Source organism: Hippocampus bargibanti, linkage group LG10 (genome assembly GCF_051943395.1).
Source record: "Hippocampus bargibanti isolate YZ-2025 linkage group LG10, ASM5194339v1, whole genome shotgun sequence".
NCBI classification, from domain to species: domain Eukaryota; kingdom Metazoa; phylum Chordata; class Actinopteri; order Syngnathiformes; family Syngnathidae; genus Hippocampus; species Hippocampus bargibanti.
The window spans coordinates 14,631,633-14,654,323 of NC_142743.1; the positions used below are offsets into that span (position 1 = coordinate 14,631,633).

The 22,691-nt window shown below is 41.1% G+C and overlaps 2 protein-coding genes across 7 annotated transcripts in view; one reads left to right on the top strand and one right to left on the bottom strand.

Moving 5' to 3' along the window:
* Positions 1-12,415, top strand: bmerb1 (bMERB domain containing 1). Of its 2 annotated transcripts, none has more exons than XM_089005388.1 (6): positions 1-255; positions 4,105-4,225; positions 5,213-5,286; positions 7,258-7,372; positions 7,450-7,532; positions 9,701-12,415. In XM_089005388.1, exons 1-6 carry the CDS (start codon positions 168-170, stop codon positions 9,730-9,732), a joined length of 513 nt encoding a protein of 170 aa, XP_088861514.1. In that variant the 5' UTR covers positions 1-167; the 3' UTR covers positions 9,733-12,415. The 2 variants fall into 2 exon arrangements, with proteins under 2 accessions (XP_088861514.1, XP_088861513.1); XM_089005387.1 differs by having other exon boundaries at positions 3-255; positions 8,144-12,415.
* The window catches only part of marf1 (meiosis regulator and mRNA stability factor 1), a 17,943-nt gene continuing 5,737 nt past the window's right edge, over positions 10,486-22,691 (bottom strand). For all 5 annotated transcript variants that reach the window (XM_089005379.1, XM_089005378.1, XM_089005381.1 and 2 more), the window contains exons 12-27: positions 22,271-22,449; positions 22,113-22,193; positions 20,751-20,990; positions 20,140-20,259; positions 19,844-20,022; positions 19,507-19,727; positions 18,321-18,463; positions 18,093-18,226; positions 16,665-16,867; positions 16,341-16,568; positions 15,954-16,190; positions 15,624-15,875; positions 15,455-15,515; positions 15,270-15,374; positions 14,321-14,503; positions 10,486-12,827 (exon numbers count right to left, since the gene is read on the bottom strand). In XM_089005379.1, the coding sequence (XP_088861505.1) occupies positions 12,670-12,827; positions 14,321-14,503; positions 15,270-15,374; positions 15,455-15,515; positions 15,624-15,875; positions 15,954-16,190; positions 16,341-16,568; positions 16,665-16,867; positions 18,093-18,226; positions 18,321-18,463; positions 19,507-19,727; positions 19,844-20,022; positions 20,140-20,259; positions 20,751-20,990; positions 22,113-22,193; positions 22,271-22,449 (2,724 nt within the window). In that variant the 3' untranslated portion in view covers positions 10,486-12,669. The remainder of the gene's footprint in view (positions 12,828-14,320; positions 14,504-15,269; positions 15,375-15,454; positions 15,516-15,623; positions 15,876-15,953; positions 16,191-16,340; positions 16,569-16,664; positions 16,868-18,092; positions 18,227-18,320; positions 18,464-19,506; positions 19,728-19,843; positions 20,023-20,139; positions 20,260-20,750; positions 20,991-22,112; positions 22,194-22,270; positions 22,450-22,691) is intronic.

The window sequence follows — 22,691 nt, forward strand, 5'->3', positions numbered from 1 at the left end:
CGCATGCTCCCTGCATCCCCCTCCATCCACACGTCGGGGCACCGAGGACAGCGGATAACTATGCTCGGTGTCTCAGGATCAGCCGGCTGAAAACTTGGCTCCAGAAGGCAATAGACTTGCGTAAGACGTTTACTTTTACGGTTAGGCGGTTGGTTCTCTGGCTGAACATGGAAATGAAGAAGTCTTTTTCAGCCACGGAGCGCGCCCTCCGGAGCTATGGCGCGGTGTCGCAAACGGCGTGGACGACGGACAAAGGTGAGCAATTTCTAGGAGAAACACAGTATAGTGCAAGGATATGGGAATCGAAGCGGAGCGAAAGTCACATCTGTCTTTCGAAGATAGCGGCGCGTTGTTATTATTCAAGGTTGCATCGTGTATGCTTGATTTAGGCCCATTAGTTCGCCTGCACGCTGGCATGTGCGATTTGACACATTCGAGTGTGTTGGCTGGATCGGAAGGTCGATATTTCACATTTAGAGAACACCAGGGTGAAAAGTTGCAGCCACACGATGTTGAAATAAAATAGGATACAAATAGATTCCAGGTTAATAAAAACATAAATCAAATGGTTATTTTAACCAATTGGTCGAACGCAGGGGAATTAGGGGGTTAAATTAATATTCTTCAACTTTAACCTATTAAATCGTTTTACTCGCAAAAGCAACATACATTAGTGTGGTACAAGTGGGCAAAGATGTTTTAATATTTGGGGGATTAAAAAATAAGTATGCTATTTGCGTGTGCTTGAAGAACTACATGGCTCAAAAATGCATCAATCTATCTATCTATCTATCTATCTATCTATCTATCTATCTATCTATCTATCTATCTATCTATCTATCTATCTATCTATCTATCTATCTATCTATCTATCTATCTATCTATCTATCTATCTATCTATCTAAATAAATATCTATGTAAATTTCTCCACTGTGAGACTAATAAAGGCATATCCAATCCAATCCAATCCAATCCAATCTATCTATCTATCTATCTATCTGTCTGTCTGTCTATCTATCTATCTATCTATCTATCTATCTATCTATCTATCTATCTATCTATCTATCTATCTATCTATCTATCTATCTATCTATCTATCTATCTATCTATCTATCTATCTATCGTACGTACGTACGTACATACATACATACATACATACATACATACATACATACATACATACATACATACATACATACACTCACACACATACATACACACAATATATTTACGAGAATATAAGATTAAGATAATATAAGAAATAGTTACAAACATGATTAAGAATATTTTTTTCTGTCTGATTGTATTAATGTCGAGTCAGCAAGCGGATAAGCATTATTTTTTTGAATAATAATGTTTTTGAATGTTGCTGTGCCAATGACCATTTTGTGTTTGGGAGCCTTTTACTGAGCGAGTTGCTTGCTCTGTAGCCACAGAGGGACATAAGTCTTCTTGTGCCGGTCCCATGCCCGGATAAATACAGAGGGTTGTATCAGGAAGGGCATCCGACGTAAAAGCTTGGCCAAAACAAACATGCGGATCAAACCTCTAAAGATGGAGGACACAGATTTGCTGTGGCGACATGCAGCTACATTTTCCACAGAATGCTGATCAAAGGCTACCTTTCCTCTGTGTATATAAACAAAAAAAAGCCAAGCTGTCCTTCCCTGTGCAGTTTTCTTCCAAGGAAGTGGGAATGCAGTCCAGATTGTGTGTGTGTGTGTGTGAGTGTGAGGGGGACTGCAGGATGTGTCATCAGCTGGATGTCACGCCGATGCTGACATTCACCTGTTGTGTAGCCCCTCCCCCACCCCCCGCCTGCTTTCGACCTCATTAAATCCTAATCCTGGGCCACACTGATGAGGCGGTTTTCTTAATGAATGCAGCGCGGGATGTATTAATTAGCAAGAACAGACCGACCGACGTGTCCGCAGCTTCTTGTGCTGCCATCAAGTTTGTTTTATCGTAAATCTCGGAAGTGGTGACAGTAGTCATTCCTTGTTGTCTCGGCTTTTCGTCTGGAGTGCTGAGAAGGGACATAGTCAACTATAAAATAGTCCATTCAGCTCAGCGTGTCCGCGTGCAAAAAAATTATAAAAATCATGCGTTTCATGTGTTGTCCTGCTACTGGTCACTGTCAAAACTCGATCTGCTTTTTAATGCTGGCGACGGAACAAACCAGCTCTTCTTATACTGTTTAAAGATTGTCTGCTTCTCTGCGGTGAGTCAGCTTCATGCTCACTGACTGCAGTTATAGGCACCCAGCAGGAGCCCCATCTATCTCACCACACTGATATGACCCACTAGGAAACATCCCAGATAGCATTTGGTACATTTGATAATATTGACAACTGGTGTCAGTGTCAATGTGTATGTTTTAGATTTTTTTTAAAGGAATGATTTGGCAAAGGTAAAATGTTTTGTTTGGGGTATTTGATATATTACAGTAAAGTCTCGTTATATCGATATTCAAGGGAGTCCGAAAAAATATCGATATAACCGAGATTATCGATATATCCGACCCTCTTTGCATGTAATTTTCTCCGTGCGTGCATAGAAATAGTATCGATATAACCGGGACTATCGATATATCCGATATCGATATAACGAGACTTTACTGTATTTTGAAAAAAGTACTGTATTTTCCGGTGTATAAGGTGCACCGGAGTATAAACCGCACATCCATTGAATAGTGTAGTTTCAAGCTTTTCCCATATATATATATAAGGCTCACCGTAGTATAATGCGCACCTTCAATGAATGACAAACGTTTTCCAAATATAATATATCAATTTATAAAAGTTGTCCTTCTATAAGGCACATCACATTCTAAGGTGCTACAGTAGAGGCTGGGGTTACGCACTACTTCCTCTACAGGGGGAAATGCAGTAGGGGGCTGCAAGTACAGTAGTTGCAAGACCTGTTGTGGCTCAATATGACTTCACCTGTGTATAAGGTGCAGGGTCATCTTTTCAAGAAAATAAAGGCTTTGGGTTGCGCCCTATACACAACGGAAAATATGGTATACAAAATATATGTAGTATGTAAAGGATGCCTATCTCCTTCGTATATTTAGTGAGCCATGTCTGTTTAAAATGCTAGACTATATAAATTAAACCATCAAAATAATATTCCCTCGACTTTGCTATCACTGCTATTTGTATTTTTCACTCACATTTTTTTATTATTTCCGGTATATCCATGTTGGGACCTCTCTCTAAGAACATGGGCAATTTGGTGCTGATCCAAATTAGGGCTGTCCATTCTTGACCGATGTCTGCTCGACTCTGACATGAAATGTTGCCCAGTGTGATCGTTACTTTGATTGAGCCACCCACTTTCACCGTATCACCCAGTACATGATCATACGGGTCACGGTGCCTGCAAAAAAGGGGTTTTGAGATGTTTGAAGGGAAGGTCAGCATTGCAGTCACTGTTAAATGTGATTATGCGGCATTTGAGAATAATGAATGCTTGCTTGGTTGAAGTGTTTCATAGCTGAGGTCATTTTGTGACGTTGAAAAAAAGACAACCAGTATGACAACGCGGCTGCTTTCGTCAGTTGGTCCACGTTAGCAAACCTCAACTGATCAACACTTCAGCAATCTTATTGAACAGGCGTACAGGTTGTGCCTGCAGGAGACCATCAAAACGGTCTTCCTTTATTCATCTGCATCTTTTGGAGAAAAACTTACCTCCTCCCCTTCCAAAACCGACATTCTCATTAACAGTCATTCAGTCAGACATTTCTCCACTGTGAGACTAATAAAGGCATATCCAATCCAACAGGTGGCATATTTTGGATTGGAGTTACCTTTATCAGTCTCGCAGTGGAGAAATTTACATTTCACAGCAGCAAAGTCATTAAAGTAAGATGAAAGGAAAGAAAGAAGTAGAAAAACATAATACAGGAGCTGCTGGAAAGGCAGCCACTCTTGTGGCGCCATCTTGAAGTCAAAATTTTGGGGAAGAGTCCAATGTTATTTTGACTTGTTTTTGGTCCGATATTTTTGCTGAAAGTAATTCTTGAGTGTGTGATGAAGCTCTTAAAAAAAATCGGTGAAATGCAGGACAATATGATTGTTTCCTGTTTGCGTTTCTCAGGTCACTGTGATGTTTCCATGGCTGAGAGCAGCATGTGCCCAGAAGAGATTGAGGTGGAGATGGCTCGGATCCAACGCCTCAGGGAGGTCCTGGTGCGTCGCGAGTCCGAGCTACGTTTCATGTGAGTTAATTTTTTTTCTATCTTCAGACAGAGTGTGCAAGGCGAAAAGTGTGTATCCCAAAAATTAATTTCCCATAGGAAAGCATTAAAATGAGAATAATCCGTTCCCAGGTCCCCATAAAACATAATTTTCTACTTTCTAATTTTCAAAGCCTTAAAACTAAAAATACAAAATATACCTTATTTTATGTATAATAAATGTGCTATGGTATTATATTTAAAGAAATAAACTGTACAGTATAATAAAGTCTTTTATTTACCTTTGTGATGGTCGTTGATGGCTTGATGGAATGGAGTGGCCGGTTCCATCAGCATTAAACACTTGATGAGGAACGTAACCTTCTTCTTTCTGTGTGGTTTGGTTCGTCTGCTGAAAACTAGTTTGTATCCCCCGATTATATTCTCACAAATTTAATGTTCGTAAGGCAAAAAGTTCGTGAGCTGAAGCGTTCGTAAGGCGAGGTATCACTGTACTTACTTATCCTAACTTTCGCAGCTTGGAATTGAAGCGGATTTATGTGGGACAGGGATGTGAGACAATCTCTTTTTTGTCAATGGATGCTACAGATTCATGTTTGCTTTCAAAATTTAGCTCTCAGCAGACGTGCACATTCCACCATGACGTCTCTGATCCACTGGTGAAAAGGAGGCTTTCATCCTCTCCTTTTTCATCTAGAACTGCTTCACGCAATAATGTAGCTTGTATTCAAAGATTATAGTCAATGGGGAAAATTGTTTCTATTCCACAACTGTCCATGTTTTTAATGTTCTTGTTTTGTTTATTATTTTGCTTTGTGTTGACTATGATGTTGTGAAAGTGCTCTATAAATTAGGGTGTATTGTATTGTGTTGTAATTTGGAGTGCATTTATCACAAAATAATACTGCTAATAATAGAGCAGATTTATTGGGCACGCTTCCTGACGCAGAGCTGTCTCTTTTTATTCTTCAATGTGATGAAACCAATAAATGTCTCCTTTTCTTATAGGATGGACGACATCCAGCTGTGCAAAGACATTATGAGTTTAAAGCAGGAATTGAGACAGATTGTTGCAGTACCAGGTACGTGTTCAGCCCAAACCAATGCATGCTTACCCTCTCCTGCCACACGGTACGACAAGGGTGGAAAAGAATGACAGCAATTGGCAGAAACCATGCATGCATGCGTGCGTCACAGGGATATATAAATAGGACAACCACGGGATGGATGGGAGTGACGCGCACGAGCTAGCCTTTTTCCACGCCAAAGCACAATTTTAGCTGCTTCGTGTTGATTGTGCTGCCGCCGTTGAACGCAGCACAAATTAGATGTCACGTTCACTGGCACCTTTAGGCACAACTGTGTGATCGAACCAAGAGCTGTACAATACACTCAAGCTATTATGATTGTTATTAATTATTAAAAATACTAATTGTACTTTCTATATATTTTATTATATGCATATAAAATGTCGATACTAAATACAACAATCAATATATTGACTTTTTCTGTGTAGTTATTCAAATTTTAATGTCAGAATGTGATAATAGTAAATTGCATTTTTTTTGTTGAGTCTGCCTCGTGAAGCATCGATGCGTTATTTTTGCTCCAGTAAATAAAAATGAGGCGGCCCGGTGGTCCATTGATGAGCGCGTCAACCTCACAGTGCAGAGGTCGTGAGTTCAAATCCGGCTTCAGCCTCCCTGTGTTGAGTTTGCATGTTCTCCCTGGGCCCATGTTGGATTTCTGCGGGTCCTCCGGTTTCCTCACACATTCCAAAAACATGCATGGCAGGCTGATTGAACACTCCAAATTGTCTCCAGGTGTGAGTGTGAGCGCGGATGGTTGTTTGTCTCTATGTGCTCTGTGATTGGCTGGGTGCCCCCACCCCTAGTGCCCAAAGACAGTTGTAATCGGCACCAGCAACGCCCTAATGAGGATTAAGGGTATCCAAAAAAATTAATGAATCTAAATCAATAAATAATTTCACCTTAAATAATCTTAACCACATTTAAAATGAATTAGTTACTTCGCAAAATACTGTGCGTATTAATTTGTGAACGGGTATGCAATGTAAAAGTGATAGACAACTTTGTCAGACAAGTACAGGTTTGCTTGCGACAAAATGGTGGACATTTGGAACACATCTTGGGAAAGCCATAAATTGACTAAAATTTGACAGAAATAGCTGAAACTCTGGTGAATGGTTTTCCATAAACTGAATAATGTGTGGTTGTAATTTGAAATAAATAATTTTTAATCAAAGCCACAATTGAAATTTTCATAGGTACGCATCTTTTTGGGTCACCCTGTATAAGCTTGAAATGAGGGTGGCTGTCTAAAATACAATGCAATACATACATACATATTGGTTTCTGTAGCGCTTTACCAACAATTGAACTTGGAACAAAGCGCAAACATGGAAAAAAGGGGAATGCTGCTCCCTTGTGGAAAAGAAAAAAAGAGGCCATAGCTTTATCGGCACTCAAGCATGAAAAAACAATTCCAGAATAAATTTGTAAATGGCAGTGAATGAGTTAATGGAAAAAACATGGATGGACACACACACACACACACACACACACACACACACACACACACACACACACACACACACACACACACACACACACACACGCACGCACGCGCGCACGATGAGCTGGCAAGAGGATAGCAAAATGGCATCTGTGACATTTTTCAAGGACACAGATGCTGCCATGATATAAGTGAAAGGAATCAGTTTCTTTTTCGGACCATTTTATCTGACTTGTAGATCAATTACTCTACTGTCGCATAAGCCACATTTTGACTAACTTCACCATAGATGTAACTCAAGCATTGTGCATTTGTTGCTATGCTAGCACATGGTTGCACTCCTTTTTCAAGCTACAGTAAGTTAGCAAGTAGTAGTAGACACTCAAACAAAGGCTAATGTATTTCCATTTCATTTTCATGATACAACCCACAGAGCTTTCATTGAGAGGCCTTGTCACCACAATTTATTTTGTCATGGTGACATATTGTGTTAATGTAACCATCTCCTGTTCTTTCAGAGAAAGACAAAAGCAAGAACGACAAACAACAGGAAGAGGAATTAATCCTAAAGATCCATGAACTGGTGCAGAAGAGGGATTTCTTGGTGGATGACGCAGAGGTGGAGAGATTAAGGTAGATTGAAGAGGGGGAAATGCAAGCATGCGTGTGCACTTGAAATTCAATGTTAATATCACTTGGATATGACTCAGGGAGCAGGAGGAGGACAAGGAGATGGCAGACTTCCTCAGGCTGAAATTGATGCCACTGGAAAGCAAACTCAAAGTCAAACAAAGTGAGTGGACATATTTGGAAGCGGAAACATACAACACACACACACACACACACTAATGTTTTCATCACTTACGGGGACCACCCTTTCCAAATGACTTACAGCTCTAAAAACCAATCAGGCATGCACATGGTGGCTTTGTCAGCTTAATTACTAAATAACTTTATACACACCTTTAAATATACGACTTTATGAAGTCTTGTTTGGACCATGTCTTTTGAGGACTTCAGAAAGAAACAATTTTACATGCGTACTGGGGACTAAATTTAAATTTATTTAAATGTTTTTGTCCCCATACGTCAAATGGACGTAACTAAACAAGTTTGTCTCCCCTCAAACAGAGAAACAAGAACACACACACACCAAGGTTGATATCGTTAATTGAAACAATTATTTTGTGTATAATGGGGACTACATTTCAATATATTTCATGTTTTTGTCCCCATACGTCAAATGGTCCCCAGGATGTGACTGTGCAAACTGGTTTGTGTCCCCACAACTATACAGAAACGAGAACACACACACACACACACACACACACACACACACACACACACACACAAAATATCTAAACTATGAATATTTCTCTTCCATTTCATAATTTGTACATCAAGATCCCCCAAAGCCCAAAAGACAAGTTCAGGAGCCACCAGCCAACAAACCTTTCATCACGAAATCAGGTGTGGCCATCATTAAGGACTGCTGTGGCGCCACCCAGTGTTCCATCATGTAATTACTGGAGATCTTCAATGCCGCCCCCCCACTCACCATCCCGCCTACCAACAAATTCAGCAAACATCACTTCCTACAAATGAGAGAATCTGTCCAGCTTTATGCGGCATGCAAATTACAAGACAATGTGTGCCTGCAATGCACGCACACAATTTCAGGAAGGCCAGCGTTGATGTGTTTCGTAGTTCAGCAGGTACACAACACTATACAGCACAGGTGTCAAAGTCAAGGCCCGGTCCAAACTTGGCTCGCCATATCATTTTATTCGGCCCGCGAAAGCAAATCAAATACGTCAAGTGCCATGATGCTTGCTAAAGTCCATACCAAATTTTCAAATGGTCCCACAATCACCGTTATTTTTCTACTTCAAATTTGAAAACTAGTTATTCATTCCTTTTTTTTTGCTCAATATGTAATATGTGTCGGGTATTAAATATTCGAATGGCTTCCCCAAATTCATAACAGCCCGTGAGAGGAAACCGGAACTACAATGTGGCCTGCAGCAAAAAAACGAGTTTGACACCTTTCCCTGCATATTTGCACTCGGAAAGTGTTCCCTGCACTTCACTTTTCCCACACTTTGCAACCTTCACAAGACATTAATTTGAAAATACAGTGACACCTTGTCTTACGAACTTAATTGGTTCCCAGAAAGTGTGTGTAAGGTTAAGTGTGTATTCCAAACATTAATTTCCCATAGGAAACCATTAAAATGAGAATAATCCGTTCCCAGGTCCCCATAAAACATAATTTTCAACTAAATAAGCCTTAAAACTGCACACAATATACCTTATTTTATGTATCATAAATGTGCTATGGTATTGTAATGACATAAATAAAATGTACTGTATAATAAAGTCATTTTATTTACCTTAGTGATGGTCGATGGCTTGATGGAATGGATAGCTTTTTGCATAAAATGTCTCAAGGAGCTCTGGGTTGTACATCTTAGAAGTTGTAATATTGCAACAGCAACAGATGCAGGCAAACACACTAGAAACTTCATTAATAGCTGGTTCCCTTGCTTGTATGTTCTCTTCAAATTGTACAGATGGCTTGTTTGGGTTATTTGTGGAGCCTGATTAATGGCAAAAATGCACAAAGATACAGTAGATGTGACAAGTTTCACAAAGATAAAAACTTGGGGATATAATTCCTGCCCAAAACAGAATTATCCCCCCCCCCCCTCCACACTGTCACTGTAGGGCATTGCATCTAGAATTTTAAGGGGAAAAATAAATGTAATTGATTATTGTAAAAGGCAGCAACACAAAATGGAGAAAAAGTGAAACATGAATACTTTCTGGATGAACTGTACTAATAAACCACCGTCGGGTTTATAACAGTTGTCCTGGGCAAAAGAAGTGTTGGGTAATTCGCTATACGAACACATTTTAAATATCTTTTCGATTTACTTTCACATCCTTTTATTTTCTCAGACTTCCTGTTATCATCTGCCATTCTGTCCTGATTTACATGATGTCACATCCTGTCCGACTTTAGAAAAGCTCTCCCAACAAGCCTCTCTTCTCTTTTGGCTCTTCTCGCCTGCCTGCCCCTCAAGGTGGGCAGTTACATTATGTGCCGCCCCAAAGATTATTTAATGTTTTTGTTCCTACTTTTGCTTCCTGGTTGATTTTTCTATCGTTAAACGAACCTAACAAGAACCCTTTGCTTAAAAAAAAAGCTTTCTGAACAACCCTGGCTCACTCATGACTCATCAGGTTTCCTTAACGTATTTTTCAAAAACACTGAATATTTATTGTAGGCGTAAAACAGCAACATTGTGTGTGTAGGAGGGGAGGGAAACACACGGTCAAATATTGCTATGTGCACTCCTAACTGGCTACACAGACTATATAATCCGAAAAATGACTGATTGTGATAATCATATTTCTCCTGCTTTCATCTAACAAAAATTCGATAGATTTGTTTGCATGGTGCACATGACCTATATCATGCAATTATTTTTGTAAATACCAACATGTCCATGTATGTTTGAGTGTTATATAAACATTTGCAAAGTAGTTTCTCGCTTCATCTTCTTTAGAAGCATCTATCGTGCTAGTGAATTCATGCAGGTCATGTTGAAAATGCAACACATGCTGAAAGTAATCCGAAACGAACTGTACATATGTGTTTAAATAAATGTCATCTTTCAGGAATGTGTCAGTAGATTGCATCTTGCCATCAACACGAACCAACCAAGAATCTTCAGCAGAGATGTAATGCTTCGTTAAGTTTATTAACAGAACTGGATTGGTCCCTTAATGTTTGGCAGCAACAATTTGTGGTCAGGCTTTCAAACTGTAATAGATTGCGAGGTTAGAGGCTTGCGTGATAGCAAGTAAAAAAAAAAAAGATTACAATGTAACTGTTTTAAATGTCAGCTTTGAATTAAAACTACATTTTTCTTTTTAGTTCTTGAATACAGAACAACTAGTGCACAAATGGAGAAACAGAAGCAATACAAATTGTGTTAGTACAAGCTGGCTAAGAATTAGTTAATCTCTTTCTTCAAATATATTCTGGGACTCCACATAATTTCACATTTCATAAACCAAAACTATGCAGATAAGCATATTTCAAGAATTTCAACAGATGAGACCTGCACAAAGGAAATGTTAAATGTGCTACTGCGTCCACTATGAGATAGATGCCACTGCACAGGAAAAGTTTGGATTTACTTAAAACTGTTCCAAATAGGTTTATTCCAATGTTATTGTTGTCAAACCAAAATCCGTAATTCTGTGAGCTGCACATTCCTTGATGAAAAGTTTGTTCAACTGGGTCTGGGAAAGGCAGAGGATGCAGCAACTGGAGTGAAAATATGAGAAGTTGTCAACAGTGGGTGTCGCGCGGGGGGGGGGGGGGGGCACACACTTAAAAACCAGTGTCATGTCGCGATGCCAGCTGAATGAGTAAACAGGTAACGGTTGCCCACGCAAAGTAATGGGCTCTTACCCATTCTCTGAATGTTTCTCTCTCAACAGAAACTGACACTCGCACATCTGTGGTGCATAACAGTAAACGGGACGCAAACCTAGCAGGCAGCAGAAACAGCACAGGTGATCACTGCCACAAGGGGACATAAAAACGTGATGGCTGGGCGGTACTCTGGCCATCCCTTTGTCACTCTGGCAAATACAAGCCATTGTAAAAGCCAGGCTAAATCCAGAGAGGCATCCTGGGTTCTTTATGTGGACGTGGGACACGCGTAAAGCTTCACACAGCCACTGTGCCCCACTCCACTTACAAGACCACCTCCCACCTATGTCTATATGCCGAAAACTACTACACCTACAGTGCACCCTGCCAAAAAACAAACAAACAAAAAAAAAAAACAGTGCTCAGACAGGAGACCACAACAGATCCTACAAGGCTAAGAGGGAAATAAAAACTAAAAGCCTTTAGTGGATCAGTGGTGGAAAATGAAAAGACTTATCACAATGAATGTTTTTCTACTCGCGGACGTTACCTGTCCGTTGCTGCTGAGCTTATTACATCTTGCGTCAACTCATGTATGCACACTGTGCATATGTCAGACTGCCTTCAGTTGAGAACCACAGACTAACAGCTAAAAAGAACACAGAGAGAGCCTGACTCCTGGCTCAAAAGCTTGTCCTAATTTGCACATCCTGCTCTATGGCTGGGACTTTCACTTTCTGGCACATAACCGTTGACCAAACTCGCACCAACTTATTCAAAACGCACAGCTGTTCACTTGGTGATGAAAAGGCAACCTGTCATAAAGCCCCTCACCCCCCTTTTCTATTTTGGGGGCATGGACGTCTTCTAAGCAAAAGGAACAAACAAAGAGGACTTGCAGATTTTAGTAACAACCTACAAAGTTCTACGTAGAATGCTTTCAGCTATTAGAGACTTAAAGAATTATTATCATGGTGAACAACACCCTCAAAAATGGCATCCAGTCAAGCTCATGATTCGAGAAAAAAAGTTTAACATCCGAAAACACGAGTGTGCTATTCATCTTGTGCAATCTCTCAAAATGTTTAGCGTGCTGTATGCAGTGGCATCTAACTCATCAGGATTTCCCCGTGTGCACATTCTTGGGCACAAAATGTAACTTCTTTCAGGATGGAATGAAATTCTAATCACCAAAAGTGGGCTTTACGTTTGCAAATTGCAGAAAATCTGCAAGAGGTAAAAAAAAAGATCAAAATTTTGCGAGAACCATTGAACGAAATAAACAATTGCAAAAGGACAGATTGAAAGGATTGCAATCGAGAAAAAAATGGAGATTATTATGCAACGGCAGGACGCAGCAAAGTCAAATGCCCTTCCAGAGTGGTCATTCTGCAGCGTGATTCCTAACGCTACTCAAGTCTCCTCAGAGTTGTGCTACGGTACGACCAATTTGGCTCACTGCACACGTGTGCGTGTTGGTTCAGCTACCTGAATTGAATGAAAAGTTGGCAGCCAGCTTGATTCTATTGCGGGGGCCTCTTCTGTGGGGACTGTCCATGGACAAATGGGATTCTGTCTCCACGGGTGCCGCAGGGTCGCCGTCTTGAGCAGCAGACCCAGTGTGGGATTCTTTGCTCCCTGAAGACAAGAGCACAGATTGAGAAGGAACCTGATTAAAGGGGAAAATGAAGTGTGATATGCTCATCCAAATGTGTTTTTCTTCTCTTCTTACAACTCGTCAAATTTTATCAAATCATGATTGATTATAGATAGGATAATAATAATACATTTCATTTTTAGCGCCTTTCAAAGCTCTCAAGGACACTTTACAGTCAGACAAGCATAGGTACTATAATAAATAAATTACAATCACAAATAGAATACAATAAATAAAATACAGTTATAAATAGAAACAAGAGAACGAGCTACACAGAAAATTAGATTCTAAATAGGTGGGTTTTGAGATGGGATTTGAAGGTGGGAAGAGAACCAATGTTACGAATGTGTGAGCTTTGTGTGTGTCTGGAATATTCTGCAAATAAACCCTTAAAAGGTACTGTTCATTGACTCCAGCCTGTACAGTGATACCTTCGCTTATGAACTTAATTGGTGCTCAGAAAGTGTGTGTAAGGTGAAAAGTGTACTGTATTCCAAACATCAATTTCCCATAGGAAACCATTAAAATGAGAATAATCAGTTCCCAGGTCCCCATAAAACATAATTTTCAACTAAATAAGCCTTAAAACTGCACACAATATACCTTATGTATAATAAATGTGCTATGGTATTGTAATTAAAGAAAAAAACTGTACAGTATAATAAAGTAGTTTTATTTACCTTTGTGATGGTCGTTGATGGAATGGATAGCTTTTTGCATAAAGTGTCTCAAGGAGCTCTGGGTTGTACATCTTAGAAGTTGTTCTATTGCAACAACAACAGTGGAGGCAGACACACTAGAAACTTCATTAATAGCTGGTTCCCTTGCTTGTATGTTCTCTTCAAATTATACAGATGGCTTGTGCGGGTTATTTGTGGAGCGTGATTGATGGGATATTTTAACCTTGCTGTCTACACAATGCCTTTGAACTACCAATAAAGTTGAAACAAGTCCAAATTTCACTGTTTTCTATCCATTTTCTCCCTTTCGTGTATGTGTGTTTCTGTAACCCCTTCCTCCGCTGTGTGTGTCCCCTCCCTCCTCTACTACGGATCTTGACCAATCACGTGCGGCTTTAACCGAAGACTGGGGGCGAGGAATAGAGGAAAGAAAAAGCCGGCTGCCATTTCAGGAGCTCTAAGAACCGGCTTGTTCGCGAATGACACATCATTCATTGTGGCGCTCCGTGTGTTTCCGGAAAAATAGTTCGTATGCCAAGATGATATTCTCATGAATTTAATGTTCGTAAGGCGAAAGGGTTGTGAGCTAAAGTGTTCGTAAGCCAAGGTATCACTGTATTTGGATAACCAAAATCCTCATCATCCGATATTAACGAACACGCTGAGGAAAGAAGGCCACTCTCCTCCAACGAGAGATAAACAAAGACACATTTGTAATAAATGATATGCACACCAATGAAATGAAATATTGATCTCTCACAACACGTTAGTGTTCTGCAATTTTCCACACTCACTCTGACTTGACGTGTGGGACAATGGCGGTGTTTTCTCCTCAAAGTGAATCAGACTGGCCTGCTGCATTAGAACAAGGTCAGGGTGGAGCTGAGGTGATGGCAGGCAAGACGGTACTGGGCCGCAGAGAAGGTCGACCGGGGACGTCAGACACAGTAGCTCAGGCTCTGGTGTTGTGGCGGCGCCTGGAAGGTAAGGAAGATGTCCATTCAATTCCTATTATTGATCAAGTACAAGTTTATTGTCAATTGTGCCCTATGTGTAACAAATAGCACAGCCAAAATACGTGCTTCAGTTTCTGTGGCCATGCATCTCATCATGATCTAAATGAAACACGCTTGACTAATATGAGGCGCGTTGTGTGAAGTGATCAATATGGTAGGTGTCGACCAGATAACCTTTCTAATGTCTGCTTTTATAGAAAGTAAAATCTCAATTTACTAATTCGCTGCCATTCCCAAATTTGTTTGGGTTGCCAATCCCAAATTTGTTCGGGTTTTGGTTTTTCTTGCGGGGGGTGCCGATAAGTGTTGGTCAGACCTCTGGCGATGTTTTTCCCTTCCCCGAGGGCGCAGTATTTGCCTTTTGTCCATGTTAGCGCTTTGTTACAGCTTCAGCTGTTGTTAAAGCGCTATATAAATCAGTATGTATTGTATTTTGTACATTTCAAGCTCAGATAACTCCAGACCCATATAAATTAGGATTTTTTTTTTTTTTTTCTGATGAAGGAAGAGAGTCTAAGGTTTCTTGCGCTGAATTAAATATTTATGTAGCCCTAAAACTCAATAATCTGTGGGTCCTGCAATTTGAGTGAAATGACAAAAACCCTGGCACTGGAGTGGACACATTTTTGCACGTCTGGCAGTGAATGAATTAATAGAAACAGACAGAAACAGCGCAGCAGACTGATTTTTGTTTGTTGTTGATCCCAGGTATGAAAGTTTTTTTTACTTGGACTATTTCCTTCAGAATGGTTGGTGATGGTTGGGCTATCTCTGGGGCTCTCCACGTTACCTCCGGACTGAGGGCTGCTGGTGACAAATGCGCTCACCCTCTCTGCATGAGACCAACACACAAGCCTGTTATCCTTGACGGCACACAAACGGCAATGAATGGATATGCACTGAAGCGTTTGCCTTTCATATCGTTCTTCAAAACGATAATCCTCTTGTGACCGTGCCCTTTGATCCAGACCACCTAATGGTGTCATAAAATAAAAGGTCAGGCAAAAAGAGTTATTTATAAAACACATCTCATATAAAATTCAACAGCAGTGCAATAATGGGATCATAACTAAATTGGCACCTGTGGAATAGCAGTGAGCAGGTCATCAGTACTGGTGTATCCATAGGAGCAAGGCTCCAGGCCACAGCCAGTAAACTTTCTATAAGCTCCTAGGAACTCGGACAGGAAGATCTGATTGTAATGGTAGGTGTGGAGCAGTGCACGTACGTTACGGGCAAACTGGTAGAGCCTGGTCAGCCTCACCCACTCCTCATCGAGACTGCTTGTGGTGCCGCCAGCTTGAATGATTCCGTCAAACCCTTCATAATAAAGCTGTGAAGGAGAACAATCAAAATTCTGCCTGGTTTACAGGAAAGGATGTGATGTTCTTGAATAAACGGTTTCTCTCACTTCCACAAGGTAAGGCAGACTTTTGAGTAGCTCGTTGAGGGAGAGGAAGCCATATTCGCAAGGGTTGAGTGGGGCTTTGTATACCACATGGTAATGCTGGCGCAATTCATCCAGCCTGAGACCCTTGTCGACATGTTTCTCTTGAGACATAAGCAGTGCCAGAAGTTGTGATGTCAGTAAACGCAGAGATTTCCTGTTGATGAGCTGAATTTCCCGTCTATCTGTACCATCCACCACCTTGAATATCAAAGAAAAGGGATTAGTGATGTTTCCCTACCTTTATTGAGCAAAAGGCCCATATTACACATCGTAACATTTCAGCGTATCACCCCAAAAAAATTGCCACATTGTAATCAAGGGAACTTACGAAGCTGAACAACTCTTTACCTTAACAACATGGCAGAGTTTGCTGAGTAACACAGGCAGGGAGATGGCATCGTAGTCCTGCAGGCGTAAACCATAACCAAAGGTCTTGCTGTACTCCGTAAGCAGCTGGTTCACAGGAAGGCTGCAGTTCCTCTGAGCTCGAAGCAGCTTGACCAGTTGAGCTGCCAGAGCTTTAATGCGCTCCACATCTGTTAGAGAAAGCACCTTCTCCTCGGCACACTCCAACACCTGACAGGGAAAGCGGGAGGGATGTTAATATTCTGAAAAGTTGTCACAAAGCCCACACGATCAGACCATTACTCATGCCAATCAGGTCTCACATACCATAAGCACTTCAGGGATGGCCTCAAACAGCTGCATGAGTTTGGTGAAGCCGTAGTAGCTCAGCTTACACTGACGTCCAAAGTGGTGGTGGTAGGTGGGGATGAACTTGCTGAAGGGCATTCGGCAGTGAGGTTGGTGACGGAGGAGGTCGACAACCTCCTTTCCAAACTGCTTAGCGCGCTCTATTTCATCCCAAGTACGCTCTGTAGTGAAGCGGGCAGTTTAGTTGCTAATATCGTTAAGGTTTTGATCCATTTTAGCCGGAGTATCATTCCCAAATTATCGCAGTGATCATCAGCGGGTATCCTACAAGTTTACTTACCACCCACCCCCACTACATGCAGGGATGCATCTATGAATTTAAAAAGGGGATCAGTTGGGCCCCTTGTGTCTGAAAAGGGGGCCATATTCTCAAATTGATGGGTCCGATTTAACTACATTGCCGAAGTATACAAAAGTAATTGAAATAAACCAAAATACATTCAGTGGAGCATATTCCTAAATTGAAAAAAAAAAAAACATTGACTATAATCTATTTTTCAAATATATAATTTATTCATACATATAATAAACAAACCTTTTCAATTTTCTTTAGTTACTACACAATCACCCCGTGCTATTTTGATATTCTACGGTATTACAGAGTAGACAAAGAGACTTGGAGGAATATTTCTTATTTGCATCAACTAAGACAAATTTCTTTGCTTTGAAGATTTCCAATGTACTGCAACAGCCCGGAAAAATTCTCATTATCCAGTAAATTTGAATGCTTTGTGTGTTTGCTGAAATGAATTGTCACTACCCTCCATTGTTTCTTAAAAAATGAAAATGATTGATTGCTGCTTGTCTTTTAAAGTTTTATTCCTGTTCTCTCGCTGCATATTGCAACCATCGATGTTGTTTGATGTACTGTAAGTACTGCAATGCACCATGGGTAAATGAATATTGGACTATCTTTCGGCAGTTTCCGGCAGATCACGACGAAAGTTAAAACCTCTGGAGGAAAACAAAGTTTTCAATTGCTGTTTCACTAATTTTGTTTCTGTAGCTATTTTAACAGAAGTATGTCATGTGTGGCACAGATCATGTAGCAATATGTGCCAATCGTAATAGACGTGTGCAGGTGCTGGCGCAGTGGAGCTACAAAGTTGCGCCAGTAGCTGTCAAAAGGCGTAAATGGTGCAAAGGCGCGGCCCAGATGCATCCCTGCACATGTATCGGTAATCGTTTCTGTTGGCTGGCTTTTTTTTTAAAAGATTGTGAACAAATGTCTGAAGCCAATCATTCATTGAACAAAGGATCAAATCACACCCGCTCTTTGAAGAAATTGTCACTGTGATCTTGTCACCCAGTGATCTACATCCATACCAGTGTGAAAGAAACTGCTGAGCGTATTAAAATAAATGCTGATTGTGATACTAGCAGTACCTCTCTTGGGGACAGAGATGACTGTGTCATTGTCATGATGCGTGGTGGTAATGGTGGTATCGGGAATCTCGGCGAGAAGATCAATGAGGTCACACGCACCATAGTCTGCGACATTCCAGTCTCTGGAAAAGCACCTGAAGAATATGCCATTGAATAAATTCAAATCCATACCACTCTGCATGCCCAAGCCCAACTGAGAATGAGGACTCGCATGATGTCTTGACAGACCAGTGGTAAGCTTGCATGAAGTCCTTGACAGCCACTTGCTTGCTGGCTTGAAATTTGAGAAGTTTTAATAAGTCTTGAGTGAAACGTTTCACTTGGGCTCGATGAGTGAGGGTCAGCAGACGTTTGGTACCCATGCCCAAGATCTGAAAAGTTAACATGATGTACTGGGTTAGTTACGCAAGACGAAATCAGGATAAAAAGGCCCTGATTTGTGAGTATTGGTCGAAATCCACACGCAGAAATCAACACAAGAAAAGGTGACATTTGGAAAAAATAAATCATTCATGTTAATACATTTTTATTTCAATATTAATGACCTGAGGGTAGTTAGGACATTTGCCCCATAGTGCAGAGATTCGGAGCACGATTCTGGCCCTATGTGGAGTTTGGGTTTTCTCTGGGTACCTCTCACATTGCAAGGTAAACTACAGATAACATCCGACTTGCGACACCGTTCCGTTCCGACCAAATGGTCGTAAGTCAAAATGGCCGCAAGTCAAAATCCATTCAAAATGCTGAATAGAGACTCGGTGCGAAATGACTTGCAAACGATCTGATTCGGACGCCACAGGTGTGGGCGGGCGGGGGGTCGCCGGTGTTTTACCGGTTGCCCTCTCCCTGGCCGCCAACGCGTGGTCCGACCCAGCGGCCGTCTGCGGCGTCAACGTGCCCAACTCGCCCTGTCTCAAAGACGAAGGTGTTCTTGTTGCGGCATTCTTGTCGCGGCGATCCCGCGCGCTGACACCCACTCGGCTCTCGTCCTGGCCACACCGGTGGACACTCCCCACGTACTCATCGCGGCAGTCCCACGCGCCCAGGCACCGACGCCCACCCATCTTGGCTCTCGTCCTGGTCGCAAAATGCACAGCAGCGATGATTTTAGAGGACGAGAGATTGATTCGGTTTGGAAATAGATATGCCTGCAGTCTGAATGCAATTTGTCATCTATTTTTACTTATTTTCAACCAGCCTACAGTGTAAGGCAATGTACTGGTAAGGTACCAGTACATTAATAGTACTGTAAAGAAACCTCGGCCCCTGTTCAAAAACCCTACCACACTAGAGCTGTATTTGCATTTAGACAAAAACAACAAACTTGAATGAAGAGCGTAATGATATATCATAACGCACACAAATGAAATGGTCAAAAACAAACAATGTGGTTAGGGCACTCATGTAACGGTACCTGCAGGACATGCGGTACTGCTTCCAGCAGCTCAAACAGCTTGGTGTAGCCATAATCGGAGACGCGGCACTGCTTGGCAAAATGATGATGGTAAGAAGGTATAAATTTGCTGATAGGCATGATGCAAGACGGTTGACTCTTTAAGAGGTCAATTATCTCTCTGCTGAACTGAATGAGTTGAGGGTTGCCAATGGGACTCTTGCATCGGTGGAGCCACGGCTCTAGAGGCAGATGAGGACAATTATCATGAGATGATTGTCATCCCTTATACCTCTCTAAAATTCTTTGGAGCACAGAAGAAAAGCTTTCAAAAGGTTAACTTAGTGAAAGGCCTCACCAGAGTTTGATGCTGGTGGTTTATTGTGAATCCACTTGATGACTTTGTAACCGTTCTGAGCTGTGACTATGGTTATACTAGGAACACATGCGATGAGGTGCTCCAAAGGAACACCAGACTCCAGGGTTTCATTGCCCAGCTCCAGCCGACTGAACTTTGCTTCATAGCAGTCTGGAAAGCTAGAAGAGAATAACAATGCATGTATTTATTCTATGTACTATGAGAGAAACACGCACATAGCAATTAACCGCAAAAAATTTAAATGAGGTTGAATAAATAAAAGCTTATGTTGTCACCTGAGGAGGGGAAGCGTTCCTTCATGTGATTGAAGCAGCTCATGAACCTCAGAGGCCAGAGTTCTGAGGGACATCACCACAAAAGGAATTGTGTACGAGTCGGGGTCAAAGTCTGCCTCGCTATAGAATACAAAGGAAAGCACCAGAAATCACTAATCAGCGAAAGCTTGTCGGTGGCATGGAAAAATCTATCACAGAGTTAATTGTATGCCACGATAACAATAAACAGTTATTCTCAAAATAAACATACATTCATATGTAAAAACATATTCGACAAGGTATGACCACTTACCCATTCTGACTTTATTTTGAAATAACATTAAATCGACCTGCATCAAAAAGAAATGCATCCAGTAGTGTTGCTGTATAAAACTGTCAAATTCAGCATTCAGCTTAGAAAAAGGAGCAGACTATCCCCATAAATCAGAATGAAATTCCACCCGAATTCGGCCTTTTTATTTAGAAAAGTGTTTCATTAACGCAATTGTATTTTGTGTCCTCACTTACATTTGTTCTAATTGAAAAACATTGCTCCATGTAAATCGGGCTGATAAAATAGCTCAAACATTTGCACGTGTACGTGCCATGTGTCATGGAAGCCAGATTCTTGCCTGAAAGTGTTCTGTGTGTGGTGTTGTTTGCAGATTGGGTCGTGATACTCCAGGTCCTCAAACACCACAGGGCTGCCGCTTGCTGTGGAAGAGCCCTCCTGTGACTGAGAAGATCCAAGTGGACTCTGACGGATTTGGCCGCTCGGAAGAAGGCACACCAGTCTCGTGCCTCCCTGTACCCGAATTGCCACTACATTCGGCAGCCTGTACAGATCGCTCATCAAAATCTTACGGTGGTACCTGGAGGTGGGAGGTGTGGAAAAGCAGCCAATGTAAATTTGGCAAAACCCAAAAGCTTTTGTTATTTGGCTGGGTGATTATGTATAAGTGGTGGCATATTAACCCATTTGCTGCCAGACGTGCAAAAATATGTCCACTCCCGTGCCAGGGTTTTTGTCATTGTCATTCGAATTCCAGGAGCAACAGAATATTGAGTTTTAGGACTACATAAACATTCCATGCAACGTAAGAAACCTTAGACTCTCTTCTTTCATCAGAAAAAAAAAGAGTCAATTCCTAAATTATATGGGTCTGGAGTTATATGAGCTTGAAACGAGAGCGGTTGTCCAAAATACAATGCAATACATATACAGTAAAGCAGGGGTGTCAAAGTCATTTTTTGCCGCGGGCCACATTGTAGTTACGGTTTCCTCTCGAGGGCCGTTATGAATTTGGGGAACCCATTAGAATGTTTAAATCCCTTCAAATATTATATATAGAGCACAGAGCAAATTAATGAATAACTCGTTTTCAAATCTGAAGTCAAGAATAATGACTTATTGTGGTTGACATCCAAAAATATGACATTTTGGCTCAGATCTTAGCAATCATCATGGAATTTAACAAGTTTGATTTGCTTTCGCGGGGCGAAAAAAAATGATGTGGCGGTCCGGATTTGGCCCGCAGGCCTTGACTTTGACACCTGTGCAGTAAAGTCTCGTTATATCGATATCGGTTATATCGATAGTACTGCTTATTATGATACTATTTCTATGAACGCAAGGAGAAAATTTACATGCCGCAGGATCGGATATATCGATAGTCCGGTTATATCGATATTTTTTCCGACTCCCGAGAATATCGATATAACGAGACTTTACCGTAAATTGATTGATATAGCGCTTTAAGAACAGCTGAAGCTGGAACAAAGCGCTAACATGGAAAAAAGGGAAATGCTGCTCCTTGTGCAAAAGACAAAAAAAAAAAAAACATTGCCGGAGGTCTGGCCAGCGCTTTATCGACACCTCAGTAAGAAAAAAACAAAACCCGAACAAATGAACACAATTGGGAATGCCGCTCTAAGTCATATTTTAAATTCCCGAATAAATTCATCAATGGCAGTAAATGAGTTAAGATGCTTACTTCTTCTCGTAGAGCTCAGTGAACTTGAAGAGAGGAAGGCAATTTGCTGGTGCTTCTTGAAGAATGCTGCTAATCTCTGAGCTTTAAAACAATGGATATATCAAATTAACCTCCACACAGATCTTCAGAAATAAAGCCATGTGTCCTAACATTTGTACCTGAGCATGACCAAGGATTTGTTATGACCACCTGTGATCAAAGACACTTGGATGCGTTTGCCACCTATTTTATAACGGTGAAGTCCACTGACAGCACTGATAGCCTGCTGTAAGGACAGCATCTGGATTGTCGCCTTGAGCTGATAGTCTGTGTGAGGACTAAGCTCGACTCCCTTCACCTAAAAAAAAATAAATAACGCTAGAAGTAAAAAAACTCTCTAAAAGCCCTTGGACTTCAAATCATTGAAAAAGCGTTAACACACTCACAGGGATGAATATCAATAAAACCACTTTTGATGAGTGCATTGAATTGCCTTGAACATGAAATGGGCGAAACAAGTAAGCTTGCCTTATTTTATCAGTGTTAGTATTCTAAAATTAGAAAAGCACCCATTTAAAAATGTTTTAAATAAACATCTCT